This window comes from Sus scrofa, chromosome 4 (genome assembly GCF_000003025.6).
Source record: "Sus scrofa isolate TJ Tabasco breed Duroc chromosome 4, Sscrofa11.1, whole genome shotgun sequence".
Taxonomy (NCBI): Eukaryota; Metazoa; Chordata; class Mammalia; order Artiodactyla; family Suidae; genus Sus; species Sus scrofa.
Window position 1 is genome coordinate 65,634,808 of NC_010446.5, and position 17,997 is coordinate 65,652,804.

Consider the following 17,997-nt stretch of genomic DNA (forward strand, 5'->3'; position numbering starts at 1 on the left):
CGAGGTGAGGCTGAACATCCATAGTTTCAAAAGCTCCCCAGTTCATTCTAATGTGCAGACAGAACTGGGCACCACAGATTGGCGTTCGCTATTGAACCAAAGTCTTCAGACGGCAGTTGAGATTGATTGATTGAGTGTGTGTGTGTGTGTGTGTGTGCGTGTGTGCGTGCACGCGAACGTAGTGTGTCTGTACATAAATATGCCTGGGGGTGTAACGTCAGCTGAGAGAGTGGTGGGAATTCACACTCAGATTCATATTAATTCAGGAACATGGCAGTAATGCAAACACATATGTCCGTGCCGTCTTAATTAGTCCCTGCTGGTTGTTCTGCTTACATGGTGGAGAAGTGATGCCAAGTGTCTGGGATTCCGGCCCATTTTAGGTCCCTGTTGGCTCCCTAGGAATGAAAACAACAGGTAGGATGGCCTGGAACCATATGACACCCCACATCCGACATTCGCTCAGTGCTTTCCAGCTCAGCTAGCGCTTTATACACATGATAGTGCTTTATCCTCCCAAGACAGAAGACAATTTTCTTTGTTTAGAGATGGAAAACCTGAGAGTCGGGAGAAACTGTCTTGTCCAAGAACACACAACTGAAAGGTAGCAGATGCCAGTATTCGAAGCAAGCCTTTGAACTTCAAATTCATCTTTCCTTTATTGACTCCACTTCCTACAGTTCCTGGCATTGATTCTGCCAATCAATCCTTGGGCGACCAGGCATGAGGGTTGGGAGGGGGAATTAGGAGTGAAGCTAATGGGGCTAATGGTGCTGATTTTCCCTCTACACCCCAGGGGGAGTCATACCAAAGAGAAGATTATGTTGCCTTGGAAGAAGGCAGTTAACCTTGGTGACAAGAAGAGAGGCAAGGCACGGGCCAGGTGTGCAACCCATGTCAAGAGAACTCAGGCAAGTTAGTTCTAGCCTTAAGCTGATCCTGAACAATCTCATTATTCTGGACTTCCTTCTTCCCTTCCAAGTCAGTGCCATTATAACTAAAAAGATAATCTTCAAAGCGGAGCCAGATAGAAAGAACAAAAAGCCAAATTATGAAGGTTCTACAGAAGAAACTATGACAGGTTGGAGCTACAGATTTGAAAACTGTCTTGAAGGGGCTCTAAATTTCCTTGAAGCTCTCAGATTCCAAAGCTATGGTTTGAGCACCACCTATAGCAGGAAATCAGCTTCAGGACAGAGGATAAGTCCTTGTTCCATTGCTTCAGGCACTTCTCAAAGAGATCCCGCCTAACATCTCATATATTTATGTGAGAGAATCCAAATTCAGGCTGATTAACATAGAAACCATGCAGCAGAGGAAAATTCCAGGGAGCCAGATATGAAAGCATTTCATGGGGGCAAAATAAGTTTAGAAAAGTATAATAAAACCAAGTGAAGTTTTTAACAGAGTTGGCATTTAACACACGAGGGAAGAGCTTGTGCCAAAGGACCATAATCTAGTTTATGCTGCATTTGCCCTCGAGGACATACATTAAAATTTAAGCGCAAACCATATGGAGAGGTTTGCAAAACTATACACTGAAAGATGGGCCATGTACCTTATTCTCAAATGGTTATAAGTCTCGCCACTTAGAGGGCTGGAATAGTAACAGGATCACCAATCTCCATGAGATAGATTTAAGGCTGAACATTTCCAAGCTCTTGAATAGAAGTCAAATGAGTCTATGGAGGCTGGCTCATAAAAATCATTTTAGTGCTACGAAACAAGTCTGAGGTTTTAGTCATAATAACACTTAGAGCTTCCATAAGAAGGATTTGAAGACTTCAAATTAAAATATAATGAATAGGTCTAAGCTTCTCCACGAGACACTTGAAAATTAAGACTTACTAGAATGCCGTGAAAGGCTGGTTTTATCCCTTCCTTCAACGCCCCCCCCCCCCACCTTTTTCTACTTCAAAGGAATTCCTGGGTACAGAAAGGCATGAGGAAATACAGAGAGTATGAGGGTCAAGCTGTTTATTATCAACGTCTATTCAATACGCTAGATGCCATATAGAACGAGAATAATAAGTGAGGCCATTTTATTAACAACTGGTTTATCCATTTTATGTGTCTCATACCTTGAACCGGTGCTGGCTAATCATGTGGCTATTTAAAGGTCAGATACATTTAAAAAAAAGATTCCCAGAAGAACTGAACTTCTCTTCACCTAGTTAATGAAATTCACTTTGGAAGGCAAGCAAGGGGTTTGAGTTTTTGTTGTTGTTATTTTGCTTTTTCTTTTTAGGTCCATGCCCATAGCATATGGAGGTTCCCAGGCTAGGGGTCAAATCGGAGCTACAGCTGCTGGCCTACACCACAGCCACAGCAACGGGGGATCCAAGTCGAATCTGCAACCCACACCACAGCTCACAGCAATGCCGGATCCTTAACCCACTGAGTGAGGCCAGGGGTCGAACCTGCATCCTCATGGATACTAGTCGGGTTCGTTAACCGCTGAGCCACGAAGGGGACTCTCTTGAATTAATTTATGGATGCCCCAATTGCAAAAGGGGGCTGGCTGAGGCTTCCTCACTAGACAGATATGAGGAATACCTTGAGGTAATACATATAAAATCCTGCGTACAGTGCCTCACCTAAGACAAATGCTTGAATAAACGTTACCCTCTTTTCCAATTTTGTTCTAAGTGGCAATAATTTAGGCAGAAATTTAGTCCCTCTCATCATGATATAGTGTATTTCTCCCAGCTGGTATAGATTTCAATCAAGAGTGCTTAAAATAGTTTGTGTTCCTATGTTCCCACTTTCCCTAAAAACAGGTCTGTGCTAATTCATCACATGGTAATTCTTTTTTAAAACTATTTTTTAAGGGCCACACTTGCAGCATATGGAGGTCCCCAGGATAGGGGTGGAATCAGAGCTATAGTTGCTGGCCTACACCACAGCCACAGCAACTCGGGATCTGAGCCCATGTCTACAACATACACCACCGCTCATGGCAATGCCAGATCCTTAACCCACCGAGCGAGGCCAGGGATCGAACCGGAGTTCTTATGGACTTTAGTCGGGTTCATTACCGCTGAGCCACAACAAGAACTTCCTAAGTCTTTAGCTATTATTGGTAACGGTATTCTGGGAAGCCCTCAATTCTCCAGCAATATTTCTGTTAATGAAGAGGATCCATTTTAATGAAATATTTGATGTCAGAAATTCTGTGAGCACAGATGGAAACAATAAACAAATAGAATATGGTTTTTCTTTTCCTTCCCCAACCTTGGTCCTGGATTCTGTCCTCCTTTCTGGGTTGGATGACACGTGACTTTTGTCCAGCGTGGGAAGACCCGATTATGTCTCTTGGGGTGGTTCACTTCCCAGAGGCTTGGCATCTTCCCATGGTCTCTTTCTCTCTCTCTTTTTTTCCCCCTGCTTTTTAGGGCTGAACCCATGGTACATGGAAGTTCCCAGGCTAGGGGTTAAAACAGAGCTACAGCTTCCGGGCTACACCACAATCACAGCAACGAAGGATCCAAGCCGCGTCCACGACCTATACCATAGCTCACAGCAAGGAAGGATCCTTAACCCACTGAGCGAGGCCAGGGATCAAACCTGCAACCTCATGGTTCCTAGTCGGATTCGTTTCTGCTGCACCAGGATGGGAACTCCCTTCCCATGGTCTTGGCCCTTCTTGATAACCAGTTAAGAGGGGCCTCAGGGATGGTGCTTTATCCTGAGATGGAACCAGTCTTTAATCTTTCTTTTTTCTTTTCTTTTTTTTTTTTTTTTTTGTCTTTTTTGTCTTTTTGCCATTTCTTGGGCCGCTCCTGCGGCATATGGAGGTTCCCAGGCTAGGGGTCCAAATCGGAGTTGCAGCTGCCGGCCTACGCCAGAGCCACAGCAATGCCGGATCGGAGTCGTGTCTGTGACCTACACCACAGCTCACGGCAACGCCAGATCCTTAACCCACCGAGCAAGGGCAGGGATCGAACCCACAACCTCATGGTTCCTAGTCAGATTCGTTAACCACTGCGTCACAACGGGAGCTCCTGATCTTTCTAACCAGACTCTCCCTGTCACAGATCTGCTCTCTTGAACTGATGTTGGCTAATTGCGTGGATACCTACAAGTCTCTCTGAATGCACTCTCTCTCTTCACTGGAGGACGCTCAGGCTCAAGGAGTGATGAGGAGACCCAGCTTAGACCAGTTAGACACTGCTCTGTCAGGGAAAAGGTCTCACAGGGAGCATTCCACGACTACGATGAGAAGCTTATCTATACATGAGTGTACATAATCTTACAGGTTGAAAATCTTTTACATTTGAAATGGAGAAGCACATAAGTGGCGGTGCAAAAAAGCCGTGTCACTCACCTGCCCAGGTTGTTCACAGGCGGTCTGGTACCTGGCCTGCTGGCACAGTTCTTTAACCCTCTCATATTTGGGCAGGTGATTTGACTGTTGGATGTTCTTGTTGGAATCTTCCTTCTTACGCAGAAATTTCCTTTGACAGAAAGGGGAAAGCCTCTTATAGGAAATGTGATCTGAAATGACCTTTGCAGGGACCTGCCTGTTCTTTTTCTCCCTGTCACATGACCTCACATTCTCCAAACAGCAAGAAATAGACAGTGTGGCTCTACCCATGGGAGTTCAACATTTCATGAATCCCTGGCAAAAATTAAAAGCTGGGTACTATGAAGAGGAGAAATCAGGAGAGGAAGAATTATTTTCTCCAAAAGCATTCCTTTCAAAACTTGGGGCATACATGTTTTTAACTTTATAGGCTCAAAGTTCTTTTTGGTTATAATGAATGATAGAAATGGTTTTCTCTTGCTCAGCGTAAATATGGAGAAAAACAAAGACAACGGGAATTACAAATCAAAAGCGGAACCCCAGAAGTGACTATGGAGCAATTGCAATCTGATATATTTGTATATTCAAAACGAGGAAAGGCATATAAGGAAAAAAAGCAGAAGTGTCAGGCAGAACTTGGGAAGACGGTTGAGAAAGTCAATATTCTGGTCCATTTAGGAAACCAGGCAGAGAAACGCAATGGTAAATTCATAGCCATATAAGGGCTGCAGTCTCATCTTATAAAAATTTAATTTTCTTCACAATTCTGATGCAACGCTCATTGCTCTGCCGGCCAGTGGAGGATGAGCAGCAAACCATTCCGTCTTATGACCAGGTTTACGAAATCCACACGCTTAGGAAACCAAAATGAGGGGAAAAACATTCTCAGCAGGGAGAGCTGCCCACTAGGACTGGTTCCCAGAAGCACCCCAGAAACCAATAATTACCCTCTTTCCACGAGGAATGTATCACGCCAAATTTTGGCCTTCTTGTTTGTTCGAAACCTGAAAGCAAAATAATAATATTTACCATTGGCATCCGGGCGTTTTTCCAAATGGATCAGTGGTAACAGTTTATTTAAAGCAACACCTCTCACTCCCCGCAGACCAGGACTGCGTCTCCATCAATATGCTGTTTACAAACAGCCGAAAAAAAGTCTCAGCTCGGGGCGATCCTCAGGGGCAAAGCCTATTTTGCCTCCACTTCTTCCAGCTGCTGGCCACCTCTGGGAGCTGGAGTGCCCGGCGCTGGCTGAGGGGAAGGACATTGACGCACCTGTTACCTGGTTTCTCCAGGTCCAGAAGCTTGAGGACAGACTTGCCATCCACGTCGGGAGGCGTGTCGAGCCCAGCAATGTCCAGGATGGTTGGGGCCAGGTCAATGTTTAGAACGATCTGTGGGACTCTGCAAAGGGACAAGTGGTTACATGATGGAGCCAGCACCAGTGGAGGGTGCCACTAAGCCCTTTCTCCATCCCATGACTCACTGGCCCTCACTGCTTCTCAGCCTCTCCATTGGTCCCCCTAGGGATGGGAGGGCTTCTGAGTGGTTAGCAGGCAGGGTGGGACAAGATTAACCAACTCTCACAGTGGGTCAGGCTGGAAAAATGCCTGCATCCCTAAGCCCTGCCCTCACGGCAGACACTCTGGGACCTGATATTTGGTTTTTCTCCGATGTATACTTTCTTTTGAAACCCGACAGCCCATCACTTCTCTGTTGAACTGGGGCTTTGCAATCAGTCTTCTGAAAAAGGACACAAGGTTTTTATACTTGAATTCAGTCCTTGCAACCTAGTCTTTCAAACAGAAAGCCTTCTAACTGTAGATCTGATGATCCTCCAGGGGTGTCTAATGATCTGAGAGACACAGTAACATGCTTCAAAGTGACCCTGTTGACTGCCAGCCCCTCCCCCAAGGATGCAGATAATGCAGCAGTTGGAATGAGTGAGATGGGGTGGATGTGACTCAGAATGTCTAAGACCTGAGCCCCACTGCTGCTACTTCTAGGACCAGTGTGCATACATGGTCTGTGGAGCTTCTTCCCTGTGAAATCAGGGGTCCAGGCAGGGTGCTCATTAAGGGCTGATCCAGCTTTTGAATTTTCCTTGCACTCTTTTCCTTCACCCTTTTTTTTTTTCCTCACAGGCAGCATTTGGAAATTCCCAGGTCAGGGATCAAACTCTCGCCACAGAAGTGACAACACTGGATCCTTAACCCAGTGAGCCATCAGGGAACTCCCAGAATATTCTTAATCAATCTGAGAGATACATGCAATTCAAAACATAGAAACTATAATGATCACCTAGTGGTTACTTCAAGAAAGGGAAGTTCCCAGGCCAGGGATAGAACCTGAGCCACAGCAGTGACAATCCTGAGTCTTTAACCACTCGGCCACCAGAAAACTCCCTCATTCTTTCTGTAATTGTTTCATGTACATGATCTCATTTTATACAAAACATTCTGATGTGATTGGCAGGGCATATGATAACCATTTTTTGATGGGAATACCGAGCTACAAAGGGATGCAGTGACTTGCTGAAGGTGACAGGGATAGAATTCCAGTCTTTAGGATTCTTAAAATTTAAATGAATGTTTTAAAATTTGATTTTCTTAAAACAATTCTTTAGTAATACGTTTTTAAAAAAACCCAAGAGGATGGTCCTGGTTATGATTTTTTTAAATTATTTTTTATGGCTACACCTGAGGCATTTGGAAGTTCCTGGGCCACCAGGCTACAGTTGTGGCAACACTGGATCCTTTAACTCACTGCACTTCTGCAGGTGATCCAAGCCACTGCAGTTGGATTCTTAATCCACTGCGCCACAGCAGGAACTCTGGCACTGGTTATTATTATTATTTTTTTAAAGAGTCAAAGAAGACAAGGATGATGTTTCCAAAGATCACATTCTGTGTCTGCACAGAATTTTGGATTCTGGTCAATTTGAGAGAATTAATCATGAATAATGATTTTTCCTTTCTCTTTAAGTCATATCCTTTCCCTTAGGGGGTGAGGGAGGGGGCAGATCAGGGAGGGGGTTTTCATCTTTTAAATTGCCAAGCGACAGGCACCTTTTTTTGTTTTTTTTTTTTGGTTTGGTTTGGTTGAAAGGAAACCAGACCCTGAGATTGGTAATTGAATTATCTCAGATGTACATGAGCTACGACAGCTGAATGCTGGGAACAGAGAAATACGTACATGGATCCTGGTTCTACACTTGGACCACGAATAAAGAAAGGCACGCGGATATCAAAGTCATATGGCATGGATTTCCCCTTGACCAGCCCAAACTGGCCGATGTGGTAACCGTGGTCGGCGGTGTAGATGATGTAAGTGTTTTCCAGCTCACCCGTCTCCACCAGCATGTTATACAGCTGAAACACAGCAAGACACCAGTCAGAAGCAATTGTGATGGCGTAAGGTGGCAATAATGTGGCTGTGATTGCCCCCAAATCTTTTTTCCATTATTTTTAAAAGGCAAGAGTTGCTTGAATAAGGTCGACAAACATGTACATTGTATATATTTTCTAGTTGCCTACAATCCTGGAGGGAAAAAGTCCAACAATATAGGTGATTTTAGGGAGTAATGTAACTTTCTAAACTCTGGCACATTCTGCTTAAAGGTTCTGTTTGCCTCTTTGGGGAAAAAAAAATCAAAACAAATTCTGTCGCCAAACTTTAAGATTTTACCTTGAAAAATCCATTATTATGGCAAATTTTACTATCATCACTCCTATCTAGTTATTGAGAGTTAAAAACAGACTACTTCTGAGCCTGATCCAGCTAGATCTGGCACTTATGGCATGTCTCGCTATGTTTTAAAATTCAGAAAATTTCAAATAAAATCTTTCTATTTCTGGGTTCTTTTAAACGTCAGAAGACTTAATTTTGGATCCCCATTTCTACATGGCAAGAATTAGTTGAAGCTCCTTGCTTTATTTTATTTTACTTTTTATTTATTTATTTACTTTTGCTTTTTAGGACTGCACCTACCGCATGTGGAAGTTCCCAAGCTAGGGGTTGAATTGAAGCCGCAGCTGCCAGACTATGCCACAGCCACAGCAAAGTGGGAACTGAGCTGCATCTGCGACCTACACCACAGCTCATGGCAATACCAAATCCTTAACCCACTGAGCGAGGCTAGGGATCGAACCTGCACCCTCATGGATACTAGTCAGATTCGTTTCTGCTGAGCCACAATGAGAACTCCCAGCTGCTCCTTGCTTTAGATGGCGGCGCTTAGTTTTAAGCGGACCACAATCCCCCTCATTCCCTATTGCCTTCTACTGGTTCTGCTTTAGTAATTTACATTATTTGCTTAATTCCTGATGATATTGGTGGCTACAGTCCTTGATTTATGATGTCTTGATTTTAATCTCCTCTTTAATACTGGCTCCAAAAGAACCATGCCTGGAGAGGTAACAGAAAGGGGATGAGATAAGGGAGGGAGGATAAATTCACTGAATACACACACACACGCACACACACACACTCTCTCTCTCTCTCTTAAAATGAACCACCACCACCACCACCACAGGATTGGCAAGAATGGGTCTACCCGAGGGAAGCTGGACCAGATCCTGTCCCTGAGGCAAGTTCCTGTGCTTACCCTTTCCACAGAATCATCCACTGACATCAAAGTCTGAAGCCGTTTGCGATGCAGGACGTTTGTAAATTCCATGTGGATGGGCAGCATGGGTCCTGTGTACTGCATAATCCAGTGTTTATCCATATTTGGTGCATAGTTATAACTAGGAGTTCTGCAAACATCCAGAAAGGAGTCTTACTACATACGTTTTTCAGTCATTTAAAGAAAGAGCTCGAGTTAGCGGTTGTGAAATACCCATTTAGGAAAGATAATTTAGACACTGCTAAAGGGTTTTTCTCTCCCCTAACGTCTCTCTGTGTTTATAAAGAGATCTGAAATCTGGATTCAAATGTAGAAAATCAAGACTGGCAGCTAAAAGCCGAATTAGTGCACGTTCATCTGGGCTTATTGAATAAAATATGAAAAAGCACCTCGAGATGACTGTGATCATGTTACAAATTTACAGATAAAACTCAGGAACGTAGAAGGGAATGTTCTTATGGTGATGTTCACTCATAAAATTTTATCGCTAATTAGACTATTAAATATAGGCACACATATGTTATGTGCAATGATGACAAATCAAAATTTCAACACATTTTTCTCTTGAATTTACTAGGGTAGTTTATTGATTAGTTATATATCTAGTCTCTACAAATTCTTCTCATTCCTAACCTTGTACATAGATACCATTAATTTAATTGGATTTACTGGAATTAGAATCAAGTCTACTGCCATATACGTGCTTACCAATGAAGCTATTCGTTATAGACAAACCAATACAGGTGCTGGGCATACTTTTTGTTAACTATAGGGAAGTAGGTCCTTTTGTTCTAGGACAACTGGTTCTAGCTGGTCTTTCTTTTCTTTCTTTCTTTTTCTTTCTTTTTCTAGCCACACCCACAGCATATGGAGGTTCCCAGGCTAGGGGTGGAATTGGAGCTATAGCTGCCGGCCTACACCTCAACCATAGCGACTCGGAATCCCAGCCAAGTCTGCGACCTACCCCACAGTTCACGGCAACGCCAGATCCTTAACTCACTGAATGAGGCCAGGGATGGAACCTGCATCCTCACAGTCACTATGCTGGGTTCTTAGTCCACTGAGCCATTAAGGAACACCAGCACTTCTCTCTTTAATAGTTGAAAAATGCTGTTTTGGTACCAGTGGCCTTCCTTCCTGGTGTAAAAAGTTACCCCGATGATCTGTATGGATGCTGGTTACCTAGCAGAAGTGCCACAACACAAATGCCAATATAACACTGGGTAGTGGAGACACTATCCCTGAAAATGCACAGTTATGCTCAGAAGTCTAAGTCAACTCCCCTTTAAAGGGACAGATTTGTAGAGTGGGAAACACATGAGAAGCCCAGGCTGCTCAGCTGTAAATGGGGATAAGAACACCTCTCATAAAAAGCTCTTTAGAGGAACAACAAATCTATGTATCAATCTATGTATCTATCTATCTATCTCTATATCCGTATCTTCCTCCTTCCCTCCTTCCTCCCCTTCCCTTTTTTCCTTCTTTCTTTTCTTTCTTTCCTTTCCTTTCCTTCCCTTTCTCTTTTTTTCTTTTTCTTTCTTTCTTTCTTTCTTTCTTTCTTTCTTTCTTTCTTTCTTTCTTTCTTTTCTTTCTTTCTTTCTTTCTTTCTTTCTTTCTTTCTCTTTCTTTCTTTCTTTCTTTCTTTCTTTCTTTCTTTCTTTCTTTCTTTCTTCCTTTCTTCCTTCCTTCTTTCTTTCTTTCTTTCTTCTTTCTTTCTCTCTTCCTTCCTTCTCTCTCTTCCTCCCTCCGCCCTCCCTCCCTCTTTATCCATTTAATTTATCACTTTAAAGTGCCCAGAAGAGGCACCTGCGTTCCCTACCCGAACCAATAAACAATTGTATTTTATAGAAGGATCTGGGTTGAAAAATCCCGTGGCATTAAAAAACAAAATTTCTGGTATCACCTGCCATTCTTTTTCAGAGAAACAGGCAACGTCAACTTTCATCTGCTTACCAGGTAAAGGACTCATGAACCAAACAGTCCCATTTTGGCCTGAAAGGGTTCTTGGCATCTAAGCTTGAACCGCTGGCTTGGTCAGACCCTGTGTCTTAGGAGCTGGGGGCCAGAGGAAAGGACCTAAGCCCTATTCTTATTTCTATTTCTTATTCTTCACATGGCGTGTCGCCTTACAAACAGGATTAGAAGAAGAGGCTGAGGAGGAGGTGGAGGGAAGGCGCTTCTAAATCCCAGACGAAAGGGATTTTCATCTGTGGGGGCTGTTTGAGGTCAGAGAAATACAGCAAGTTGGTCACGAAAGGTCCCTCACCATTCACTGATGTGTGCCCTGAAAAAGGACACGGCTGTAAAAGATTACATGGGGCTTCTTCATAATACCTAACCAGCCTCCTCTTCCTGCTTTGGATGTTGGTTTGCCTTAATTTAAAAATAAATCAAGTTGACTTTTTTTTGTTTAAACCACAAAACCTCAACACCCAAAAAAATTACAATAGGGAAACGCTGGCTTGCGGGGGTTGGGGGGCGTCAAGAAGGGGCAAATTGCATCTCCAACTGATTACCTTTAAGTGCCTGGCAGAGGTCCCCCCGACCTGGCTTTGAGGCACAGGGAAGGTTGCAGCAAATTACAAGCCTCGAATTGGACTCCTGGATTTGCAGAGTGACATATGCTGAACCTGGCTTATATTAAAAGGGAGAGTTCGAGTCTGTTGTCAAAGCTGTCCTTTCCCATCCCCCCTTTTTTCTTAATTTCTCGAAGTGGAAGATGACAGGCCCCACCCCCAGCTCTGGGGATGAGATTCCAGGTGGGATCTCAGCAGGGGACAGTGGGGGGGGGTGGCGAGCATGTGCCTTTTAAAGGAAGACAGGCTGCCACTGCTTCCCGCAGAACAGCAGCTGTTCAGGGACCTGCAGGTGGAAGGTCGGGTCTCTGGAACTGACAATGTTGTTGAAAAGTGATCTTTTGCCAAAGACCTGCGGTCGCCTCCTGCTGGTGTCTGCCAAATTCCTAGAAGATGCAGCCTTCTGTCCCTCAGTGATAATTAAGGCTTGTTTCCCTCTAAGAATTGATTTACAATGATTCAAACAGGGCCTGGAGCTGTGGGCTAGAACACAAGGAAGCAGGTAACTGTTTCAGAGAAGAGTGGCAAACCACATATCTAATTGTTCCAGAATATTTTGGAATCAGACCTGAATTCTTCGGTCCTGTTACTAATGTGTGATCTGGAGCAACTTTTTCCTCTAAGCCTCTGTTTCCTCATCTCCATAATGGGAGCAAGAACTTCAAGGAGTTCTTGTGAGGCTTCAGAGAAATTTCAGTGACTCCAGAGGACAAATCCTGGGACCCCATGACACCCACTCTTACAGGTAGCTGGGAGAGGTCTTATCATGTCACAGCTCATTTGATTGCTGTGGCACCCAGCCTGGAGAGGGCAGGGCGTCTTAGTACCACTTCACAAATGAGAAAATAAAGTGTACAGAGGTGGTTCAGAAAGAAAAACAGAAATAAACAAATGGGACCTAATCAAACTTATAAGCTTTTACACAGCAAAGGAAACCATAAAAAAACCCCAAAAGACAACTTTCAGGATAGCTACAAACAAAACAACCAACAAGGAAGGGCTTAATCTCCAAAATATACAAACAACTTGTACAACTTAACAACAAAAAAATAAACAACCAAATCAAAAAAAATGGGCAGAAGACCTAAACAGACATTTCTCTAGAGAAGACATGCAGACGGCCGGTAGGCCCATGAAAAGATGCTCAACATCACTAAGTATTATTAAAATGCAAATTAAAATTACAATAAGGTACCACCTCACACCTGTCAGGGTGGTTATCATTAATAAGTCTACAAACAGCAATGATAAATAAATAAATTGGTACAACCACTATGGAAAACAGTATGGAGCTTCCTTAGAAAACTCAAACATAGAACTACCATATGATCTAGCAATCCCACTACTGGACATATATCCAGACAAAACTATAATTCAAGAAGAAAATTGCACCCCTATGTTCACAGCAGCACTATTCACAATAGCTAAGACATGGAAACTACCTAAATGTCCATTGACAGATAAATGGATTAAGAAGATGTGGTACATATACATAACGGAATACTACTCAGCCATAAAGAAGAATGAAACAATACCATCTGCAGCAGCATGGACATGACTAGAGATTCTCATACTAAGGGAAGTTACTCAGAAAGAGAAGGACAAATACCATATGATATCACGTATGTGTGGAATCTAAAATATGGCACAAGTGAACCTATCTATAAAACAGACCTATGGACATAGAGAAAAGACTTGTGGTTGCCAAGGGAGAGGGGGAGAGAGAGGGAGAGGGATGGACAGGGGGTTTGGGGTTGGTGGGTGCAGACTCTTACATTTGGAATGGATAGACAATAAGGTCCTATTGTCAGCACAGGGAACAATATCCAATCTCCTGGGATAGACCATGAAGGGAAAGAATACAAAAAACAAAAAAAATCCTCAACCCCCTCAAATTCATGTCAAAGTTACAGTCACATGTGCCTCATCTGCTAAGACTTCCTGTGGTCTGTTCAGATACATGTTTTGACCATAACTGTGTACTCCAGACCACATACTCTCAGGAATACACCTGTAACCCTTGACAGATTGCTCCAATACTTAAAAATGCACGCTTTCCCCAGCAAGCCTTCCCTGAATATGGCTTTTCTCTTGCCCTTGTTTGTTTGGATTTATTGCTCTGCACACTAGCTCACAGACCCCTTAAGACCACTGCATTTGTAAGTTCGACGTTGCCACCAAGGTTCACTGTCCCCAGGCTTTGGATGTCTTGCTCGTTTTGCTTACATAACGGGGAGAAGAATTCTGAAAATCGATCACGTCACCTTTCTTTTGGATGGGTGGGTATTTTAGGAGAATAATTCTTCCTGGCACAGAAATACCTTCAAGAAATGCACGTGTTGTGTATTAAATCCATACTCGGGGAAATGCAAAGAACTTAGCAGTTCATTTTCACCAGGGATGGCCTTTGCTGTCACCCCAGAGAAAATAAATATATTTTGAGTGTTTTATATTTGAACATGTGTTTTCTTCATTTGTTATTTGGTCTCGTACAACAACAAAAGCCCTAACTCTTAATAACCTTGCTGGTGGCAGAACCATCACTCACTGAAAAATAGGTCTCAATTCCCCAAATAAGCAAGTTGTACAGATTTAAGATGCACACTCTCAAAGCATTAAATTGGAAATTCTATACTTAATCTCCCAAGCCACACCATCTCAGCTTTCACTAAAATTGAACTTATTTAATTGACTTTGTGAAGATATGTCCCGCCTGAGTTCAAATGTCTTTAGGTAGGTGACCTCTACACACATGCAGGATAATACCAAATGATCTTGATTATAGGAATATCTTAAAACTTTAAAATAAAAAGTTATGCCATAAAAGGAATTTAAAGTCTTCCAAATGATGTGGCAAACTCCAATTAGAATAGTGCAGATATGTACACAGGGACCACTTCTGCTCTGAATTGTGACCATGATGGGTACTGAACAACTTTAGTGTAGTGGAAGATCTAGGATCCAGCTTCATCCTTGTCTACTTATTTGACCTGGGCAAAGCCATTTGGGTTTGTTTGGGGTTTTTTTGGTATAACTTTTTTTTTTTGGGCTGTCCCAAGGGATGTGAAAGTTCCCCAGGCCAGGTATGGAACCCCAGCCACAGCAGTGACAATGCTGAGTCTTTAACTGCTAAGCTACTAGGAAACTCCCTAAAAAAAGACTTTGGATTTTTTTTTTTTTTGTCTTTTGTCTTTTCAGGGCTACACCCACGGCATATGGAGGTTCCCAGGCTAGGGGTCTAATTGGAGCTACAGCTGCCGGCCTACGCCACAGCCACAGCAACACCTCCAAGCCACATCTGTGACCTACATCACAGCTCTCTGCAACCCCAGATGTTTAACCCACTGAGCAAGGCCAGGGATCAAACCCACAACCTCATGGTTCCCAGTCAGATTCGTTTCTGCTGTGCCATGATGGAAACTCTGGACAATTTTTTTTTATTCTAAAAATGTATGGAATTCTACTATCTTTAGGCATCCTATTAATTCATAAAACCAACTGTTCAACTATTTTAAAAAGTGGGAGTTTGTTTTGTTTTTCTTTTTTTTTTTTTTTTTGGTCTTTTTAGGGTAGCACCTTCGGTATATGGAGGTTCCCAGGCTAGGGGGTGAATTGGAGCTGCAGCTGAAGTAACAAGGGATCTGAGCCATGTCTGCCACCTACACCACAGCTCATGGCAACGCCAGATCCTTAACCCACTGAGCAAGGCCAGGGATCAAACCTGCATCCTTATGGATCCTGGTTGGGTTTGTTAACTGCTGAGCCCCGACGAGAACTCCTAAAAAGTGTTTTAATGACAGCTGGTTAGTGGGATTAACATGTTTATTCATTTGCTAAATAAAAATGTGCTGTACAAACAAGGCGGCAGGAGTTGTGCTCACCAGGCACTGGGAGGGAGAGATGGATCCCTGGGTCCTGCCTTCAGGAAAGAGCTGGGCACCATTTATGTGGTATTTTGAGTGAATACTGCCCTCTACAGTTGTGCCATTTGACTTTGGAAATCTGGGTAAACAGCCAGTGCAAAGGGATACGGAAGAAACGATGGAGAACCAGGTAGGGATGCAGGAAAGGGGGCAATTACTTCTGTCCAGGTCAGAAAGGTTTAAAGAGAATTTAAAATTCTCTCATCTTGGAATGCATGTCCTTCCTTTTGTGTGTTTGTGGAAGAAATGACAGACAATGGGCACATTCATTTTAAGACAAGACATGTCTTTCCGACTTTAGATAACAAAGGTATTTCTACAGCTGTTCTGAGGTTACACCGATGTAGTTTTCCCTTTGACATGCTACGTCCTTCTAAAGCCTTCACTTTCAGAACAATTCCTGCAAGGCAGTGGACATGGATCGTGCTACTGAAATGCTAGATTTCACAGGAACCTCAGAGTGTGTGTATGTACATACAGTCATATGCTCTTCCAAGTAAGGAAAGAAAGAACTGTTGAACTGGAACAATTTTTTTTTTTAAGTTCATAGAGGCATAGTTGGTAGGAAAGGGATAAGGGAGTCCCTCGCAAACTATCCCCCTCCTTCAAAGTAGATCTTTGGGAAGGTGAATAGAATCTCCTTTCTCATCATGGCTTTTGTGCACAGGTGCATGTTCTCACATCACTGAGGCCAGGAGGGAGACGTGATGCAGAGGGAGGCTGAGGACATAGGATTACTATGAGGACACACGGGGTGGGGGTGGGGGTGGGGGGTAATTCCTAGAAAAACACGCTAGGGTCTCGGCCACCACGAAGGGCTCTAGGGTAAGGATCATTACATATGTAACAGTGACAAAGGTTCTGTCAGGTCTCTCGGAACCCAGGAAGGACTGAGCCACCGTCTGATTAAACAGCGCCTCCTGGCTGGAGTGGTTGGTAATCCATTCTCATCCTTGGTTGGCAGAGCCTCTAGCCTCCAGTTGGTAAAGCCAACAAGCTAGCATTGGACAGGCTTCTTTGCTTTGTTGGCAACAGCAAACACGGTGGAAATGCAATACATTTCAGCTCCAGGCTGAGGGGGTCAGACAGTCCTAATCCAAGGCGGATGAAAGGCACAGGGATAATGCTTGACCACCAAGGTAGGTGACCTCAGGGAAAGTGTTCATGGGGCATGCATCCCGCTGCCCTCCACCCCCTACCACACACCCACAGGGGAGAGCCTACAGCGTCTAGCTGTTTTCACAGGGCTGCTAAATCTCTCCGCAAAGTCCTTAACTTCCTGCCTCCTTTGCTTGAGTGCCTTGCTAATGCTCTCGTGCAGGAAATCACAATGGAAAGCCTGTCTTCAAATTGTCTCTCTCCTTTTGTCTGCGGACTGAACTCGGAGCCTGGGCAGTTGCTCCCAGGGACAAGGGACGCATGCGGACTCTCCTCAGCCCTTTCCTCCAGCGGCAGCAGGGAGACCTTTACCATGAAGATGCCCGGAGTTCAAGGCTTCTCAGGCCTGCAGGAGACACAGCCGATCCCCTCATTCTAGATGCACTGAAGCCTCAGGCTTAGCAGCAAACGTGGCTGAATCACCGCCCCCCTCCCTACCTCCCAGGTGAATTTTCATTTTCTGTGGCTAACAGTGTCCTCCAAACTGGCACTTGCCGATAGCACATTTTGCACCTGGAGAAGATAACACTACACAGGCTGGTGCTTCTCCTGCCTGTGTTTTCAGAATTGCCAGATGTGAGGGGCTCATCACAACGAGGCCCGCGGCTCCTCAAGAGACATGTCCTGTCACAAGGGACAAGTATCAATGGGTCCTTTCTCTAGCTGCTTCCCTGGGATGGTAAGTTGAGCAAGGAAATTGCACTTTTTGTAGGTCAGGAAAGATAAGGTCCAGAAAGAACGGTTTTATATGGTTCATCTTAATAGAAAAGAGCCCAGGAGAATTAGCATCCGTGAAGTAGTCTGTGTCCCAGAAAGGGGTCTTGTCTTAATTGTCATTCATGACCTCATGTCAAGAGGCTGGTATTACCCCCTGTTTTGCAGATGAGACTGTGGAGGTTCTGAGAGGTGGCAGCAAGGACGGCTGAGATAGGAACCCACGCTCATCTGCCTCCGAGGCCTGAGTATTTTGCATTCTGCCACGTGCAGGTCTCCCTTTAAAGAATCACCAGTGAGGCACACAGGTGGCTCATTTGAACTAAAAAGGAAATAACGAAACTCTTTGCATGTGAGAAGGATCAAGGTGGCAGAGGACTAAGTCATGGCGCTAACCCTGTCCCACAAACACATCATCGAGTCACAGATGCTGTGGTCCTCCCTTTACGACACAACCTCCAGGGACTCTCTGCTTATGGTGACATACAAATTTACTCAAATTCTCAATGTTCTGTGAGTTTTTCTTTCTAGCTTTATCTCCTACCGCTTTCCTCACTTCCTGGCTCATGTCTTAAACAGCCTCACTTCACCAAGACCACTTTTCCACACCCCTTTCTCTTGCGGAGACCATCTATCTGATTTCTGCGGATCAGCTGCAGAAATTTGGCCCATCCTTTGAGGTCCACGTTGAAT

At 44.0% G+C, this 17,997-nt stretch overlaps 1 protein-coding gene across 15 annotated transcripts in view; it reads right to left on the reverse strand.

Moving 5' to 3' along the window:
* Window positions 1–17,997, reverse strand: part of SULF1 (sulfatase 1) — a 182,943-nt gene that overhangs the window by 38,861 nt on the left and 126,085 nt on the right. For all 15 annotated transcript variants that reach the window (XR_002343270.1, XR_002343269.1, XR_002343271.1 and 12 more), the window contains 5 exons: window positions 8,913–9,063; window positions 7,502–7,677; window positions 5,582–5,710; window positions 5,254–5,310; window positions 4,328–4,457 (listed from right to left, as the gene is read on the reverse strand). Coding sequence is in view for 12 of the 15 variants with exons in the window: in XM_021089268.1 (XP_020944927.1) it covers window positions 4,328–4,457; window positions 5,254–5,310; window positions 5,582–5,710; window positions 7,502–7,677; window positions 8,913–9,063 (643 nt within the window). In the remaining 3 variants the exon portion in view is untranslated. The remainder of the gene's footprint in view (window positions 1–4,327; window positions 4,458–5,253; window positions 5,311–5,581; window positions 5,711–7,501; window positions 7,678–8,912; window positions 9,064–17,997) is intronic.